General features: G+C 45.7%; 1 protein-coding gene across 2 annotated transcripts in view; it reads left to right on the forward strand.

The window, feature by feature from the left end:
• The window catches only part of LOC147727221 (cytochrome P450 1A4-like), a 254243-nt gene that overhangs the window by 210038 nt on the left and 23824 nt on the right, over positions 1-20381 (forward strand). For both annotated transcript variants that reach the window (XM_086961270.1, XM_086961271.1), the window contains one exon: positions 15045-15131. In XM_086961270.1, the coding sequence (XP_086817396.1) occupies positions 15045-15131 (87 nt within the window). The remainder of the gene's footprint in view (positions 1-15044; positions 15132-20381) is intronic.

The following is a 20381-nucleotide window of genomic DNA, read 5'->3' on the forward strand; positions in this document are numbered from 1 at the left end:
ACACCACCCTCAGAGGAACACTCATTTACAGACCACCCAGACTCCGAGCTCAATTCAGCGACTCCATCGCCGACCTCACCAGCACCCACGCACTCGCCTCCACGGACTGAATTTCCACCTCGAGAACAACAACAACACCAACTCCGCCACCCTGATCGACAACCTCGCCAACCTCGGCCTCAGACAACTCGTCGCCCCACCCACCCACTCCGCTGGCCACACGCTAGACCTCATCTTCTCCACAGGCACCCACGTCGCCTTCGACCACACCACCGAACTCCACTGGACCGACCACCACTGCATTAATTTCACCTTCAACAAACCAACCACGCACCACCGCACCCAACAGCTACCTTGCTGCTGCTGTAGCAAAGTCACGAAGACCAATTGATGACCACCCTTGCCCAAAACCCACCCACCAACCCCACCAACCCAGACATCACAGCCCGCAACCTCAGACAGTGGATCGAAGACTGCGCCAACACCCTCGCACCACTCAGGAAACCCTCCAACAACAACGCCAGCAATAGAGCAACCTGGTTCACCGACGAGCTGCAGACCTCCAAACGCGCATGCCAGAAACTGGAGAAGATACGGCTCCACGAAGGCACTCAGGACAACCACGCAGCCCACAAGAACGCCACCCGCAGACATCACCACCTCATCAGATTAGCCAAGAGATTCTCCTTCAACGAACGCCTGGATAACAACGCACATGACAGCAAAGAGCTCTTCAGCATCATAAAGAAACTCTCCAATGCCAACAACAGACCGCTCTCACAAGAACAGTGCGACTCACTAGCCATCTTCTTCCACCGCAAGATCTCTGAAATCCATGACAGCTTCAACACCATGATTGCCCCAACTACGCCAGACCCCACCTGCCCCGAGAACACCACCAGCGCCAACCGCCTGACATCCTGGTCCAACGTCAACGACGACGAGACACGCAAGGTCATGAACTACATCCACTCAGGATCTCCGTCAGACCCGTGCCCACACCACGTATTCAGCAAAGCAGACACTGCCATCGCACCCCAACTACGGAAGTTCATCAACATCTCCTTCGAAACAGCGACATTCTCGGAAAGGCTGGAAACATGCCAAAATCAACGCCCTCCTCAAGAAGCCCAAGGCGGACGCCAAGGTCCTCAAGAACTTCCGGCCCATCTCCCTGCTCCTGTTCCCGGCGTAGGTCATCGAGAAAATCATCAACATGCAACTGTCCCGCTACCTAGAAGACAACAACATCTTAGACCCGTCCCAGTCTGGATTCAGATGTAACCACAGCACCGAGACAGCCCTCATTGCCGCCACAGACGACATCAGGCGCCAACTAGACAACAGCGAAACATCAGCCCTCATCCTCCTGGATCTGTCAGCCGCCTTCGACACATTCTGCCATCGCACTCTAAAGACACGCCTGCTAGAAGCTGGAATCCAAGAGAAGGCCCTTGACTGGACCACGTCCTTCCTCTCCGGCAGAACACAGAGCATCCGACACCCGCCCTTCCGATCCGAGGCCACCAACATCATCTGCGGCGTCCCCCAGGGCTCATCCCTCAGCCTGACACTGTTCAACGTCTACATGGCCCCCCTCGCACAAGTGGCCCGCCAACACGACCTCAACATCATCTCCTACGCCGACGACACCCAGCTCATCCTCTCCCTCACCAAGGACCCGCACACCGCCAAAACCAACCTCTACGAGGGAATGAAGGCTGTCGCTGACTGGATGAGGAATAGCCGTATGAAGCTGAACTCAGACAAGATGGAGGTACTCATCCTCGGACCCACCCCCTCAGCCTGGGACGACTCCTGGTGGCCGACCACACTGGGAACAGCACTGACACTCACCGACCATGCACGCAACCTAGGATTCATCCTCGACTCCTCCCTTTCCATGTTTAAACAGGTCGGCCCTGTCTCCTCCTCCTGGTACAGCACCCTCTGCATGCTCTGCAGGATCTACAAGTGGATCCCAACCGAAACAAGAAGATTGGTGACACAGGCCCTCGTCAGCAGCAGGCCGGACTATGGCAACGCACTCTACACAGGAATCCCAGCCAAACACCTACGAAGACTACAACGCATCCAAAACACCGCCGCCTGACTGATCGTCAACGCCCCCCGCCGCAGCCACAGCACCCCCCACCTGAGAGACCTACACTGCCATCCCGTCGATAAGAGGGTCACCTTCAAGCTCCTCACCCGCACACACAAAGCACTCCACAACACCGGATCAGCCTACCTTAGCAGAAGACTCAGCTTCTACACCCCCCACCCACCAGCTCTGCTCCGCCAGCCTCACCCTCGCTGCTGTCCCACGCATCCAACGAACAACCTCCGGCGGCAGATCCTTCTCCTACCTCGCCGCCAAGACCTGGAACACCCTCCCTACCCACCTACGGCAGACCCAGGACCTGCTCACCTTCAGAAGACTCCTCAAGACCTGGCTTTTCGAGCAGTAGCTGCACCCCCTCCCCACAGCACCTTGAGACCTCCACGGGTAAGTAGCGCGCTTTACAAGTACTCTGATTGATTGGTTGACTGAATGATATCCCTGGAAACCAGAGGTCTCTAAGACTTGCCCAGTGGGCAACAATATTTGGTCTGAGAGTCTTACTTAGAGGTAGAGCTTGAGCAATACAGGAGGAGATTTATATGCTATAGTAGTAGGACTCAGAGACCCACCAAAATCAGATTAGGCAACCCCAGAAGAGAAGCTACACACTATTGTAGTAGGCCAAAGAGGACCACATAGAATCAATGTTATATCATCTTGGTAAGGGAGGTTCTAACACTAAAGTAGTTGGTCTAAGAGCCTACCCAGAGCAAGTTAGGGAAACGAATGTGAGGAACTAGACACTTCTGTGGTAGGTCTAACATGCTCACCCAGAAGCAGAGTTAGGAGATAGACAGACTTAGACCAGAGTTTAATAACTAGGGGGAAGGAGTTAAACAATATCACAGTAGGTCTGAGAGGCTCATGCAGAAGTGGAGTTAAAACAAATCAGGTGGTGAGCTTGATACTATAGAAGTTAATCTGAGAGACCTAATCAGATGTGGGACTAGGGAAATCAAGGAATGGGAGCTACACACTACAGTACTATATTTCAGAGACCCACCCAAAAGCAAATTTAGGGCAGGCATTAGATACACAAGAACTAAACAGAAGAATGTTAATGTGGCTACCTGAAGTACACCTACTCAGAGATATCAGTCACGCATAGATGGTAGCAAGGTTGATACTTATCTCTTCGTTGGATGAGTCAGGTTTATGCTGGGGTGATTGGGGTTCAGAGCAGGAAGATGTCTGCTTAAGGGCCCAAACATGTTTGCCGCCACATGAAGATTCCCTTAACCTTGCTACTCTTTGCTTAGACGCCTGGCTAAGAACCATAGGAGGAGAGGTTTAATTGAATTAATGAGAAGGACTACCAGTTTAAGAAAAGGCCCACATGAGGAGAGGGCTGTGTCTAATGTATTTATTTATATATAAACAATTTGTTTTAGTGCTGATTTAATAGGAAGGTGTAAGTGCACTTTAGAGAATAACTAAAAAAGTACAAATATAAAATAGAGATGAAATACAGAATAACCAGTAGTAGTAGTGCCAAGGAGGAGAGAACAATAAGAGCATACCAGATGTGGCATGAGTAAAGAAGGTGACTTCCTGAAGGTAAGGCGAATTGGTTTCGGATGGACGTAAGAAAGGAGTTCTAGAAGCTGGTTGCAGCTCATGAATGCAATTATTTTATTTCTAGTAAATTGCTCAAGGAAGGAGTTTCCAAAAGAAGAGAGTTTTTTCTCCAAAGTCTTCTCTCTTCGCCAACGATAATGAGTTGGGGTGGGCGGAACTCACATAGTTTTACTCCGTGGAATTCTGCGGGGTTGCATGAAAACACCATGAGATTCTGCATTGTTCCGAGAAAGAGCGGAAATGAGCACATTGCACTGCTTGCACTGATTTTAATGTCAGGAGCTTGTTCTGAGCTGAAATATCAGTGCGAGCGGCATGCCTAAGGGCGCAGCTGCTCAAGTTGACTTTGTTGCTGCTCAAGTAGATTTTCTACTTGAGGGTCAACTTTCTCACCACAAACTGTCCCCACAGCCCTTGTTGGGAAAATCTCACCTGGTACCCTTGTACAGTCCAAAAATCGTGCTAGGGGATGGCAATTCTTGTTCATCAACTTACTGTTGGCGAGCAGTGCAAGAGAAAAATCTTTAATCTCTGCCAAGTGGTGATTGGTGGAGTTTGGATTGTAGTCGGCGATACCACAACTCCACCAACTCAGCCAGAGGAGTGGAATTCATTGTACAACCCTAATGATAAGGAGAGCTGTGAGGTAAGATTGAGATGGGTGGGTGAGGCATCCGATTTTTAATTGAATTCTGAAGTGAATGGGAGAGCCAGTGAAGTTCATGCGACTGGAGTCATGTTATGATATTTGTTTTCAGAGCAAACCAGCTAGACAGTTGCAAAAAGAACTGATTTGGATTGGAGGTACTCGGCCACAAGTGCCAGAAAGAGTCCTTAATTATATGGCAGTGTCTCAAGGAGGATGCACAACTAAAATTGGTGAAATAACCACTATCTTCAACAAAGCAATCCAACTATACAAATCACCTTCTTGATAGCAGCAACTTCATCATCATATAGGCAACCTTACCCTCTAATATGAGAAATATTGGTGGCACACATTTGTGGAATAACATCCTTTTTATTCAATGTTTTTAATATGCCCTTGCAGTCATTGTCAGGCAGACATCAAGACTCCTGAAAATGAAGAACTTTGAACATAAATATAACTTTGAGATAAAGGATCAAAAGTCTACAATATCAAGACATTCCTTAATAGATGGCTACCATGTTGCACAGTTACACGTGCAAGTATGTGACGTGATATGATCCTTAAAATGAATAGGCAGCCTACCCTGCAAACTGCTGTAAAGAGTGCCGGTGGATAGAGAATCTTCAAATACAAGGGCTATTGGTTTTAAACGATAGACAAAAATTATGATAAACATAACTAAAATATTGTGCCTTTCGCAATCAAAACCATTTTCTTTCTAGTCAGGAGGTTGTCCAAGCTGGAAAAAGAAAACTGAGGCAGTGGCATAAGTCAAGTGAAATGGCACATCATCTTTATTTCATTGGAACTAGGTGACATAAGATATTATTAGGCTAGTTCGATATGCTGTTTGAAGATTCCTTATTATTTCTTTATTAATTAAAATTCATACCGCCTTAAGAACGGACCTCTTGCCCAAAAATCTGTGAGAAGCTGTTTGAGAAACTAAGGATATTTTGAATAATATATATTGGAGGTGATGTTTTTGCTAATTTTCTTTAAAAGGGATTGAAAATGTTGAATAAAAAGGAGGTGATTCCACAAAGGTGTGCCACAAGTATTTGGCTCGCAGAGCCAATATATTTCTCAGAAATTAAGATCTTGCCTTTAAATACAGTGTCATATATTTTAAATTACTTTCCAATTAATAGGGCCTTCTGGGTCCAAAACAAAAAGTGTGTAGATAAAAGAAATGCACAGCAGCCTTATGACATTCTTATTTAAAATAACTTAACCTTGTGGTGTGCCTCTGAAGACTGATGCCATGACATACAGAAACAAAATAGTAGTCAAGATCTTAAAAAGTATAACAATGAATAGTACAAACACAGACAGAACAAATCTGATTTATCGGTTTAGAAAAAAAGAGAGGCCCATAAATGGATTCCTAGTCTAATGGGTGTACCCTGGTAAGGCAATCTTGAATCCACAGGATAGTACAGTGTCCTATATCACACAATTTTGTATTGCTAAATTTTGCTCTGACCAGTGAGGGAGCTTAAACAAGAAAGGGCTGGGTAGGTGGTCATGTTACAGCTGCAGATGGAGTGCAAGGTAAGGTGCGTATTCTAAACATGCCTCTGTTCGGTGTCTTTTTACTGACCATTTTCAGTTTCCCTGACTAGTGGGCACCAACTGAAGAAGGTCAGGACAAACATATCTGATAGTTTTCTCTTTGAGGTTTGAGTCTTAAGGAAGCAGAGACCCAAATTAAGAGCCCAAACATAAACACCGGTAAAGGCTTGGAAATAGATAAAAAATGAGGACTTAATAATGTCATAATGCTTTTTGGTAAGAGTTTTCTTAACTTGTGTTGAGAAGAAGCTGCTTCAAAACTGGATAATGCAAAGAGAAAATTAGTGTGTCCTCCAAAGATTTTATTGTCATTTGAAAGGATACTGTCTATGCAAAAGTGTGATCTTGGTTCAGTGTTTTTATTATTGTTCAAAAATTACGTTGTTACGTACGTTATAGCCAACACATGTTTCACCCTGTAAAGGCATGCAAGCCCATTGCTTTGCTAATGCTATATGAAACAAAAGACATTAAACCATTTTGTCATAAAGATATTATTACTACATATATTTAAAAAAAAATAGAGTGTTGTAACCAAGGGAAGGATCACCGCGTGACCTTGTGATTCAAAGGAAATTTGTATTCGACCATGAAAAAGTGATGTTGAAAAAAGAACTCCAGAAGAAGGGTAAAAAGACTAAAAAGAATGCCCCGTGTTTAGGATAAGAGAAAATAAAATGGTTCTTCTATACCAGGGTAGGACTACTTGTGACCTAAAAGAGCTGCAGGTGTGTGTTTTTTAATTGGTACATAAGTGGCACTGGCAAAAAGTAAGTATCCTCAAAACTGATTTTTTTTCCCAGTGTTCTCCATAGATTGAATAACAAATAAGGTTTGTGTAATCACACTTTTCTTAAGGAAGTCTTTCTGAAAAAGAAAAAGTGAATAACCAATGTGAGCTCACAGTTGTATGTGACAAATGGTGAAGAGCAATTAAGTATCTGAAATGGCAGAATGCACACCAGCATATGATATTCTTCAATGTGGTTTCAATTGTTAATAGGTGTGCGCTATCCTGGATCGCACTCTGTCCATGTGCGGTAATGAAGGTCCCAGGCTGGAGCCTCGTCAGGCACCCCAAACTAGGATGCACAGCTGACTTATATGTAAACCATCTTATGAAGTTCAAACATTTTCGTTCATTTTAATCACATTTGTTTCATCAGTAAAAAAGTGATCCACACATTTGAAAAGGATTTTGTTTCCATTATCCGCTTAAGTTCGAGTGCCTGCCAGACTTTACTCATGTGATAATAAACCAGATGGACCCACGGTGTAGTTCGTGGTGGAGCACTAGAAGAACATATCCAGTTTAAAGTACCTTGTTGAACAATTAATCTGATAACGGATACCCAAGGTGACACCGTGGGGGATATAACAGACATAAGGATCACAGATTCTTGTACCAAAATTCCCATTAATAAAATGAGGCTTCGAGGGAAGCAGCCAAACGCACAAGAACTATAACTAAAACGATAACATATTATACTAAAGCGCCCACAAGGATACCATTGTGATTACAGCCAATGAGATGAGTGATCATAGAGCTCCCATTGGGATACAATAGGATATACGTCCCCCATTAAGGATTTGGATAATACGAGATCCAATATAAAGGATTCCACCAAACTTGGTGTTGATGACCCCAATTATTTGTTGTCCTGAAGAAGGTGCAACCATATTCAAGGCTAAAACACCGAAACGCGTCAACGCACTATGTTTTTAGAATCCAAGTAAAGCCGAGTGGTTTCCATATATATGCCAATCTTGGACATTGGAAGGCTCACACGTATGATAATAAGGCTATTGGATCTGAGTATCCGGGACTAACATCTGTTGTTCCGTTTAAAAGAAGGGGTTCTTGTCTGTTTTTGTAATCAAGTTATATGTATTGATTTGTGATATTTGTTTTTTAAGTACACTGTAATAGCTTTTCTCCATTGATGTATGTTTTATGAATTTTTTTATTGTATTAAGAAATGTACATATGAATTGTTTTTTAGAAAAAAATTGTTTCTCTGAAATTTTAATTTGTCTATGGGTTCCTTATGTTAAGGAGAATATCCTGTTAAGTGAGGATAAGATTTTTTTAATAATAAAGAAAACGTATATACGTTACATTTTAGTTGTTGGCAAAAAATTATTTTCAAATAATGTGTTTGTGGGGGGGAGGAGCCAAGATGGCGACCTGAACGGACGCGCAGCCCTCGGCTCCGCCGGCCCCGGATTCCCGCACCACGATCCTGTTTGCCCGGCTACCCAGTTTTGGTTCCAGACGGTGCGGGAGACGGAGCTGCTGCTGCTGGTGCTCCGCCGGCCTCTCCACCCGCCCGGAGTCCGACGCTGTGGACGGAAGCGCCCCGGCCCGAGACCCAGCTTCTTCTGCAGCGCCCTGCTGCCCTCGCGCCCCCGCCCGCAGCTGCTTGGTGATGGGGATGATACGGCGGGACGGCGCTCCCCTTTGCAATCGCGACCAGCGCACTGCCGGCCAGCGGGAACCGCTGCACACCTCCTGGGCTGCGGGGTGCCGGACGGCTTGGGCGACTCGCTAGCGGGACCTTTGTTCTTGGCCGCCATGTTTATGCTTTGTGCTCCGAGTCCCTCCGGATAGCGACGGCTGACCTGACCCTAATCCGTGTGCCTCCCCACGCATTTGCTGACCCCCGGATGATCCGCCGAGACGGGCGGATCCTTGCTGGCCGGTGGGTGTCCGGTACCCGCCTGACCGCGTCCCGCTGCTTCCCCCTGCCTCTCCCCGCACTGTGTCGGACAGGAAACAAGATGGTGCAGCAGACGGCTGGCCGCTGAATCACAGTCTACACAGCCCCCCATCACAGTAGTGAGCATCCCGGCGTGGAAGGGATCGGAACAACTCCTCCACACGGGACTGCGACCATGGGGTCTTTACAGCCCACATTCACCCTTGCTGACGTTGTTACAGCCCTGGGCGAGTTGCAATTGGAGTTGAGGGGCAGCTGCAACGCACTGGGGGCACAACTTGACGCCTGTACCCGGGATTCCAGCCTGGAACAGGGGCATTATCTTCAGCAAGACTCCGGACGGGAGTTGCTACAGTCTGACGCCACAACATTGTCTCGGGAGATCGCAGTGGAGGATACTGTAGCCATCGCAGGAGCTGGTAATGGTCTGTTACCTCTTACTATTACTATCAACGAAACAGTGTATCCCCCTTGCTCCATGCTGGACTGTGTGCTGCTGTGTGAGAGATCAGGGCCCGGGATACCAGTGTTTTGCCCTCCTGCCTCACCGCCGGCATGCTTGCCTTGGATTTGGATTGCTTTGCTTTGTGAATTGCACGGCTGGACCATGCCAGAGCTGACTGTGACCGAGGTGGATTCTTTTCCCGGGACCGGACACCATTCTTCCCTCGATTGTGCACCTCCCCCCTCACTTGAGCGGCCATCTTCCTTTGTTCTCCTGCACTACACTGGACTGGTGAGCGGAGGGGGTGAGAGACTGAGCCCCAGGACTGGCCAGGGATAGGGGACCCTTTTTGCTTAGTACCCGGGCGGGTGTGTGGAGGTAGGGTGGACCCCGAACTTGGTTGGTTTTATTGTTGTTTGCGTATTGATTCACTCCCCACTGTATTGCTTGCTGCAGCTCTATTGATGTTATTATTGGGGTGGGGATTGCTTATTGGACCGGCGGAGCTTGCGCGCATGTTTAATTGCTCCTCCTCCCAGATCTTTTCTTAGGGGCGTTTCGGGACGGGGTTCCTGTTCCTACTCCCTATGTCCTTGGAATTTGTTCTTTATTTCTACTTTCACTTTCGCTTTCTCTTCTTCCTCTCTTCTCTTCTCTTCCTATATTTCGGGTTTATGGGGCGACAGACACTCTGCTAGGGGGGGGGTAGGCCATAGCCTCTGCATGTGTGTAGGGTGGGGGGTTAATTGTTAGTTGAGTTTTTTTTTTCTATGGTTCCTTTTATGCTCTTTTATGATTTTCCCTTCTTTCTTAGGCCCGTGTTAGGTATGCTGGGGGATGGGTGGTGGTGTCATTGAAGGTGGGTTGTTGAGGCAGCTTCCTGTGGTCTGACTATTCTGTGGCCATCCTCTGGTTGGGACTTGCATGTTGTGAATTGCTTTGCCAGGAACTGCTGTCCCTTTTTTGTCGAGTCCCGCCTACATGGTCCTTGCTTTTCTTTTTTCGTTGTTTTAAGTGCGGAGTAGTATGACCTGATCTTAATATTTGCACAAAAAAAGACTTTGAAATTAACCTACATTGCTCCTTTGCCTAGGTATGACGGCGCTTTCCTGTCTGTTCCTGTATTGTAATTATTGTCGTGCCGCATTACCCTGGCGCCGTATTGCATGCACCAGTGCTAAATGTGTGACCGTGGCCGGCCGGATGGTTGTGGGCCCGTATTTGTACTGTCTTTGAGCACAATAAAGGTTTTCAAAAACTTAAAAAAAAATAAAAAAATAATGTGTTTGTGTCACAGCTAAATGATATATGTGATATAGAAAATTCTTTCTCCGTAAAGTTAGTCCAGGGAAATTCCCGTTGACTTTGATTTACTCATGTGATACACAGAGGTTCAAAATTTTGTACAATCCAACGTGTAGAATTTAATCCCAATGCTTTTCGTGGAAGTGCTGCCCTTCCTCAGGGATAACTACAATGTAAAATCAGAGTAAACCCACGTGTGATAAATGTATACTACTAAAATATTTTGAAAAAAAACAACAAATGTGTCTCAGTATTGTGCCCCCTTGTTCAATATGAAATGTTCAAACATGTGCAACCTCTATAGTACAAACAAAACTTTCTCCCAAATCGTTTTTACCAAAGAGTGCTCAATAAATACATGCATCCCGTACTGTTTGTGCAACAACTGGACCCCCAAACTCATAACCAGTGTTCAAAAAACCTGCGGCATAGAATGGAAACAATTAGGTTCATTGTGTTGTAATCAAAAATCCTGCTTCTCAAGGGTGTCACTGATACGTAGTCCATAAAAGCAGTAAGAGACTGACACAGAACTCTGAAATATCAAAGGACAGTTTATTACACTCATATGAGGTGAGGCTGCGTCGCCCAAAAGCCATGGCAAATGAATGAGACAGTCTGAGGAATTCAAAAAGCTGGCGCCTTAAATACATTTCAGACTTACACAGTAAGAATAAATGAAAGGGGCAGTCCTGGCTCCTGTGAGCACGCAAAGAATACCTAAAATGGACATACAAGTTCTCTTTGTTCAACCAAGTGGGAGGAGCTAATAGTTTCAGAACGTAGTGAACACATTCCTATGTAAAACTAATCAGTAACGGCTGCAGACTCTACCAGGCATTTCTGAGCATGCGTTAAAGTGGAGGAGGCTAAATATATCCTGTTACTAGGCAGACTTCAGGCGCAGCTAAAAGGAAAGTAGGACAAAGCACATGGTGAGCACATGGCAGCACATGGTAGGCAAGATGGCTTCTAGGAAGACAAAATGGCTTCTAAACAGCAGATAAGATAACTTCTAAATGCAAGATGGCTTCTGCTAACGCTAACCCATTTCTGCCAATTTACAACAATTGGAGTGGGGAACCTTTTGATGCAAGTGTGACTACAAAGGATACCACTCCCTCCCTGACCAGTCTACAGGTAACCCCTAAAGTATAGGGTTTTCCACGAGAATAATTTGGTAAAAAACACAGGTAGGACTCACTTGGGTCATTATGTTGTTCGGTGATGCACCTGCATTACCAGAAAGGACAAACTGAGCCTAGTGGCTATTTTTGTAGGGATCCATGAGTCCTGACTAATGCCCCAGCCTAGTTTGACTAATTATTGAGGGCAGAAACATGTTGGTGACTAACAGACGGGTTTGGGTCATTATGCTCTCCCTACCCGATGATTTGTGTTTTTAGTCCTACCCAAAGTCCTCATGAATAAATAAATATTTTTAGATTTTCTGGATCCTGTCCCTTCCAGTAAGCTTTTTGCAAGATTTCCCTCCCACCGCCAAGCCTTCGTGGAGGTCGAGTCCACACTAGTAGTACCATCTTACCAGGGTGGGGAGAGGTTGCGGTTGATAAAGCATGACACTATAATGTGTGTGAGACATCCTTTTTCATTAAGGATGGCCTTCCCTTTTTAATTTGACCCCCACTGAATTTAGTGATAACGGATAATCCCTCTGGTAATTTAGGGCGTGGTACTCTCCATGTATCTGTGATCTTCTTTTGCAAGCACCCTTCTTGTATGTTATATATGATTTATTTACAAGAGGTTTGTATAGCTGCATTGCCCTCCTCCTCTCTATTTCATGATATCAGCACAGAAGCCTAGATATGGCTAGATAAAATAATTTTCCATACCGGCGCAACCAGAACTGCCAAATCAAACTTCCCCAACTGCATGCTTGGATGAAAACCAACTTTCTTCAGCTCAACACAGACAAAACCAAAGCCCTAATCTTCAGCAACAACCACTCCCTCTGAGACACCTCCTGGTGCACTCTGAATTTGACCACACACCTCTGCGGACCATGCCAAGAACGCCAGGATCATCCTGGACAGTAGCTTCTTCATGAGCAGACAGATCAACACTGTCTCTTCATCATGCTTCCACAACCTCTAAATGCTATGCAAGATTTTTAAGTGGATCCTACTGAACACCAGACTAACAGTCAGGCAGTCTATTCCAGATCTGTGGAATGATAGACGAGAAGGCTCTGCCTCCCATGGAGGACAGGCAGGTGCGGGGGCAGACTAGCATCCTGGCTTCCTAGGATCGAAGTGCTCTAGTTGGGGCGTAGTTCGTAAGGCTATTCTTTATGTAAGTTGGTGCATTGCCGTAGATGGCTTTGTGTGCAATGCACAAACCCTTGAACAAGATCCTCTGTCTGATGGGGAGCCAGTGTAACTGGCGTAGAAGGGAGGAGGCATGAGTGCGGCGTGGTACTTTAAACACAAGCCGAGCCGCGTCGTTCATGGTGGTCTGGAGTCTGGTCAGTTGGTAGTCTGGGAGTCCTAGGTAAAGTGAGTTACCATAGTCCAGACGGGATAGGATGAGTGCTACTACCACACGTTTAGGGTCTCAAAGGTGAGTAGCTGGGCCAGTTTTCGCAGCTGCCTGATTATGTTGGAACAAACCCCGACTGTGGTGGATACCTGTGGAGCCAAGGTAAGTTTGTTGTCAATTTTTATTCCCAAGCTTTTGACTGCTGTGGCTGGCTCAGGGTATTTGCCCAACTCGGGTGGCCAAAAGAGACAGTTCCAGGGATTGGCGTCATTAGTGACTGCCAGCACCTCCGTCATATCTGGATTGATCTTAAGATAGTTGGCCGACATCAAGTTTATTGTAAATTTTAGGATGTTCTGAACTTTGTGGTGCGCTGGTAAGGAGTTGTCTATCCGAATGATTATTTGAGTGTCATCTGTGTAGTTGTGTATCTGGCACTCCAACTGATTGAGCGCAGCTATCAAGGGCTGAAGGTAAGCATTAAATAAAAGGGGGGACAGTGCGGATCCCTGAGGGACTCCGCATGGAAGAGTACCTGACCTGGATTCTGCTTCCCCCAGCTGTACTCTCTGGGAGCGATCTTTTAGGAAGGATGTGAGCCATGTCATTGCAATGCCCTGCACCCCAAAATCGGACATCCGCGACAGAAGTAACTCGTGGTTCACGGTATCAAAGGCCGCGGATAGGTCTAACAAAATCAGGGCGCCCCATATCCTACGCCGACTCCAAACCACCCAGGCCAGAATGCAGCCCCCGGACTCAGCGTCGGATTGGTAACGCGGGCATTCGGGCAATGCCCGCGGGTCCGGTGTCCGAGTTCTGCTGTGGGCTGCTTTTTTGAGCAGTCTGGGGGGCTATTTGGGTGCTGTCTCTGTTCTGATACAGTCAGCGGCCCAGTGGGTGTCCGAGTGGCCTTTCTAGAGGCGGATGGGCGCTCATTACCTCCGTTTAGCAGAGGTATCACTCCCTTTGTGTCTCGGGCCGGCCCATTAATGTGTGCACATACTGAGCGGGGGCAGGGGGCCTGAGTAGAAGTGGCCTCACTTGTTTCACCAGTGTAAACTAACGCGTGCATCGTTTTACACGCCCCCCCCTAAATTTTTTTAATAAGATTACAACAAAGCAGTGATATGAGGAGTGTTTATGCAAATGTGGGCCGATTTTTTTTTTTTGCGTGCCCGGGCCGATTTTTATTCCCAATCCAACCCTGTCCGGACAGTCCCAGTCCAGAAAAGATCAAGTTCAAGCTATTCACCCACGCCTACAAAGCCCTCCATAGCACCAGTCCAGCTTACCTCAACCACCGCCTCAACATCCACCAACCCACCAGACACCTTCGATCTGTTTCCTAAGCAAGAGCACATGTGCCTTGCGTCAAGAAGACAAGCATTGGAGGACGCTCTTTCTCATACCTCACAGCCAAGAACTGGAACAAACTCCTGAAACACCTCAGAACCTCCCCCTCCCCTATGGACGTCCAAATGAACCTCGAGACTTGGATCTTCTAGACAAAATAGGCATGATCTCCCATTCCCCCCCCCCACCCCCCCTAATCAAGCCTGCCCTACTGAGTGCCAGGACACCCTCATGAGTAATTAACAGTGCTCTACAAATTCACATACCAGAACATCTTGCTCTCGGTGCAAAAGGAATGGCTAATCAGTAGGCATTGGAGGATAGCAAGGGGGATGGGGGATTCTGACTTGTGTTGCACAAGTAGCTAAAGCTGATAGCATACACCACAAGTCACTTAGGTAACTGGTGGATTCGTTGATATATAAACATTTATAATTTGCTACCAAAATAGCACTTGTCTGTTGTAAAACTGAAAATATATTACATGATCTTTCAACTTTTAGTTTTGATTGAGAATTAAGGTCAAAAGATAGATAACAGACAATTGTCCACAATATTGGGTTGTCATCTTTCTGTGCATGATGTCCTTTATCATAACGTATTCTGCAAAGCTAAATCTGAATAGCAGTTGAAAAAAAGTTATTTAAGTTTTTGTGGCGCCTAAAATATTTTATGTGAATATGTTTCCTCCTTTTTTGATGATCAATATTCAGCTCGATACAATTTGAAGGTAAAACAGTGTTAATGTTCTTACCCATATTGATGTACTATTTTTTTATGTTTCAGTACGACTACAGACGTTAATTTGAATGGTTACTTCATTTCCAAAGATACGTGTGTTTTTGTCAACCAGTATCATCTGAATCATGATCCGTAAGTACAGCCTATTCTATTTCTAAAAATACATTGAGTGAATTAAGAATCCACGGGGCATATTATCAAGGGGGTTTATCTCCGCTTTTTTGGCTTTAAAAGCCAAGAAAGCGGAGATAAAATTATCTCCCTATTACCTAGCTGTCGCTAACACCAGTTAGCGACAGCTAGTAGGAGATAGCGATCAACTTGGGCCCCGCTTTGCATGTCAGTGATATTTATCACTAATGACATGCAAAGTGGGCGTGCCAAGATGTTAGCGACTGGAAACAGTCGCTAACATCGCTATCTCCTACTACCAACTTTTGGAGATATTCGCGCTAAGCGCGAATATCTCCAAAAGCTAACACCTGCCCTGAGCAGTTCTTATAGCGGAATTGCAAAAACAACAGGTGATGGACCGAATGAGGATCAATGTCACACATTCAACTCAGTCAAAAGATCTGGGTCCTAATCCATCGTGAGCAGTTCTTAGCCATGTTATCCAATGGTAGGTGGATAACATGGCTAAGAGCATTAGCTCGGTAATGCATGAATATCGCAGACTTTTCAGCGATATTCATGCATTGCGGCGGATTTTTATCGCATTTGCGATAAACCTTGGTAATACCAAGGGTTATCAGCGATAAAAATCGCCGCAGCTCAGCGGTAAATTATTGTCTCTAACCAAGCAATAGCGATAATTATCGCTATTGCTTGGTAATAAGCTCCCATCTTCTTCTATGATGTGTCTGTGCAGCGAAGAGAGCCTAGGTTAACGATTGTCTGACTTTGTTTCAATCTAATGTGGAGGTTTTGGCAGATTCTATGCCACGTTTTGTGACATAGAAATAAGCTCTCCGTTTTTCAAAAATGACCAAACACATTTATAGACAAATGGAATAAACGTACCCTTCAAAACACATACACCAAATAAAATGTATGCCTAGTTGTATGCCAATTGCTTTAAATTTCATAAATCTATAGATTTTTTTGTGTATCCAATGAAGCCTTTTCCTGCTCAGTTTAGCATTTTCCTCTGGGGCTATTTAGACCTTTTCTGAATTAGTAGGTGGGTCTGCGAGTGAGTCATTTTGGGGGTTGAGCCATCTATAGAGCACATTGTAGAGTTGATTAAATATTTTTGTTTCGAATCTTGATGGTCATGGTGCTGTTTTCCACAAAACAAACACTGTCAATCGCAGAAAATAAAACCGAGTATAGAATGCTGTTGAAAAGAAAAGTTGAGTTTTAACAAAATGTCTAACCCAGCAATATGATCTAAAAGTTCCCAAATGAGGATGGTTCTGGTGACTAGAAACATGTCTATATATAATGTTAACTCTTATATCATACAAAACGTTTTTTATGTATATTGTTGTAAATATGAGTATTTGTTTTTGTATTTATGGGGAATCGTGCTTGATTTTTCTGAAATATGAAATATGTGAAGAGGGTACCCTCTTTGTAGAAGGTCTTGTTAATGAGACACAATGGGTTAAAACCTGATTCCTGCATGGGGTCATTGGAGATTGTCTGTTCTATTGGCAGCTCATTATATGAAATCGGGTAAACAATTTACAGAATTATTGTACAGAAATATTTAGTTCACCTGAACGTTTTGAATAACTGTAAGTACCCTAATTTGCCTGCTTATAATAATTTATCACACACTTGAAGGATCTTTTGGTATTTAAATTGTATTTACATTTTGAAATTGGTCTCCAAATTTATTGTTGACTATGTCGCACAAGTAGCTGTTGGCAGAGAAAGAAGTATGCTGAACTCCTCATTAGTTTAACTAAGTCACACATTTGATGATAAAGCTAAGACTCCAATGGCTGTTTTACAGAAGGTGCCTGGGGGGTGCAATGGGCGTCTGCGCCCGCTTTGCAGGCCCCTGGGGCACTTTGGTATTATAGAAGGGTGCGTAGACGCTTTTGCGTCTCGTCTATAATGCCAATAGCACTGGTGCACTTAAAGCGCCAGCGCTACCTTCAGAGAGTGTTCCCTCATTTACATAGGGGCATGTCCTATGCAAATGAGGGGATTTCTTTGACTCTGCGCCCGCGCCATATTACAGAATGCGTTTTCCCCCATTGATAATGTGTAATATGGCCCAATATGTTTAAGTGCAAACTACATGGCAGGTGAGCCACCTTGTAATTCTTTTCAATTTGCCTGTCCTCAGTATGTTACATATTGGTGCCTTCAGTATGAGAGGCACTGGTGTTATGGCCCCTACTTAAAGAATAGATATCAGCAAATTGTTTGCTGTGCCCGCACCTATGTGTCGTATTTGCATCCTTGTAATTGGTTTAACTGTTCCCTCATTGGTATTGAAATCTAATGGTCCCAGGAACCCTCCCTGTTCCACAGCGCTCATCTCCTCACTTTGGAGCACAAAACACATGCCACGTATAGGGTGGAAGCATGCACTGCTTTTCTCTGAGTTTTTTGTTTGTGAATAGGGTACCATCATACGAGTATGTACAGAGGTAGAATAATTTATCTTACACTCACGTAAATGAGCACTAGACAGGGGTGTACAGGATGCCCCCACAACCCCTGCAGTGAGGGGGGACACACCCTTCAATTCAAAGGGGGCTCACTTGGACTGGCCAGCTGCAAACAAAACACTCAGAACCGCAGAAAGGCAGTGAGGGACTGGGCAAAAGGGGATCTCTCATCGTACCTTGCAGGGAGGTCCCCTGAGGATTCGTTATGCCACTGGCCCTAGCTCAGCAAATGTCATAATACAATAGTGTGCTTAATGTCTCTTCAAAATTGACAAAGAGTGACTATGCAATGCAATCAGAACTATTTGGTGCTGGCATTTTGTTCTACGAACTCATGTAGCTATTGCGCATAAACTGTATATAGAGTGAATATAAGCAAGTGACTGCATTAAAATTGACAGAAAAAATTAACAATATAGTGAAATAACATTAAACAAGTATTGGCAAAACCAATAGGCTTCGCCTATGGACTTAGCCAATGCCTTTTGGCAATTTGCATAGCATCAGCAAGATGCTGTGCAGCACGGTATACAACGGTTAGCACGCATTTTTTACAACGCGGTACCGTTACCACGCTACTTTTACCACGCATGTAGTTACAACGACATGCGCTGGGGGGCGCTCCAGGATAGTAAATACTTTAATTTACTATCCAACTCCTTTCCCTAGAGTCCACGAGGACTGGAGTTGGAATAGTAAATTAAATAATTTACTATCCAGTGCCCCTCCACGCAAGTCGCAAGTCGTTTTAACGACTTGCGTGGTAAAAGTAGCTTGGTAACGGTACGCGTTGTAAAAGTACGCATTGTACCGTCATATATCCGTGCAGCACGGACAAAAGAGATTATGAAAACAAGCACAATAACACAGCTGCAGTGGATGCATCATTTTGTAGACAGGTTCATGCATGATGATGGTGCATGCATCCTTTATTACACATGCGCATCTACAAAATGCATAGGTGTAATTTTTTTTAATCACCAGTATGAGTTGTGCAAAACTGCTTTAATTTTAGGCAGTGGGGATTGCCGCAATTTGCTGGCTGGTCCTCCATGCAAAAAAAGAAGTAGTTTAAAAAAACCTAAGATATTGAGTGTAGGTGCAACAGAACAACATGAGGAAGAGAAACATAGGGCCAGCGGAAAGGCACACAGATTAAAAAGCACAGTAGGCAGGGGATTTGACAAAAGAGAAGCACATGAGATATGTTGGAAAATGGCCGTCTTCGCAAGGTCACCCCATAACCATTGCCTTTCTCCTCCTCTTTTTCTGCCCTCCATTTTCTTGGCTCTAGGACTCTGAGCACTTTACCACTGCTAACCAGTGCTAAAGTGCATGTGCTCTCTTCTCGAAACCTGGTATCATTGGTTTTCACTTGTTTGGCATACTTAATTTATCTGTAAGTCCCTAGAAGAGTGCACAACCTCTACTCAGGGACTGTAAATTCAATGCTACTAGTCGATATGCAACACTGATTGTGCCACACACATAAGTAACCCTTTCAACATGTCTCAGTCCTGCCACTGCAAAGCTTGTGTGTGCAATTTTACTGAGACTCCGATGTGGTATTTAAAGATTTAAAGCCCTTTGCCTAGGCTGAAACATCCCTTTTTTTACACATAAGTAAGAGGTCGCTGGTGACCTGCCAGCGACCTCTGACCCTGCTTGCAGGCAGGTCGCTCCCCACACTGCTGCACGGCTCTGCCTGCATTGTTTTTGCCTAATCTTGTAATTTTCCCCTGTGCCTGTACTTGCTTTCTTGCCAAGACTTGTTTTTATTCCTCTGTGCCTGTACTTGTTTTCTTGCCCAGACTTGTTTTTATTTCTCTGTGCCTGAAATTGCTTTCTTGCCGAGACTTGTTTTTATTCCTCTGTGCCTGTACTTGGTTTCTTGCCTAAACTTGTTTTTCCTGCCTGTGCCCAGTTCTCCCGCAGACCCCGCCCGTTTTTCCCACCGCTGCATCCCTGCTCCTCCCTCCCACATCCCCTCAGATGGAGGCCGCGCAGCAGGCACGCACTGCAGGTGCGCCTAAGGCAAGACTGTCTGCACCCGTCCACGCCCAGCGCCAGGACCCCAGGACCCCGTGAACGCCACGATGCCAGAGCCCTCCACGCACTCAACACCAGATGATCACACACCTGCCTTCTGGCCACCCTGAAGCGCACCCACTGAGCTTTCACCTGCTAGAACTGCAGCTTCACAAGCATCCACCCCACCATGCTGCCGACCAGGAAAGACGCCAACCACCTCAGATGCATCCTTCTCAACACCCGCTCCACCCGCAAACATGCCGTTGAACTCTAGGGCCTACTCAACTCAACCTCCCCAGACGCCACCTTCCTGACGGAAACTTGGCTGAACCCCGCCTCGGCACCCCACATAGCCATAGCCGTCCCAGAATGCTACAAGATCACCCGCAGGTAACGCACCAATGGAGCAGGAGGAGGAATCACCGTCGTCCACAGGAACACTCCCAGAGTCTCGACCAACACCGATGACACCCTCAGCACTGCTGAACACCTGCACTTCCAGATCCACACTGACCCCAACACCACCCTCAGAAGAACCCTCATCTACAGACCCCCCGGAACCTGACCACAGTTCAGCGACTCCATCGCCGACTTTGTCAGCACACACGCCCTCGCCTCCACGGACTACATCCTCCTTGGGGACCTGAACTTCCACCTGGAGAACAAAAACAACACCAATTCCATCACCCTGATCAACAACCTAGCCAACCTCGGACTCAGA

This window comes from Lissotriton vulgaris, chromosome 3_1, assembly GCF_964263255.1.
Source record: "Lissotriton vulgaris chromosome 3_1, aLisVul1.2, whole genome shotgun sequence".
Classification (NCBI taxonomy): domain Eukaryota; kingdom Metazoa; phylum Chordata; class Amphibia; order Caudata; family Salamandridae; genus Lissotriton; species Lissotriton vulgaris.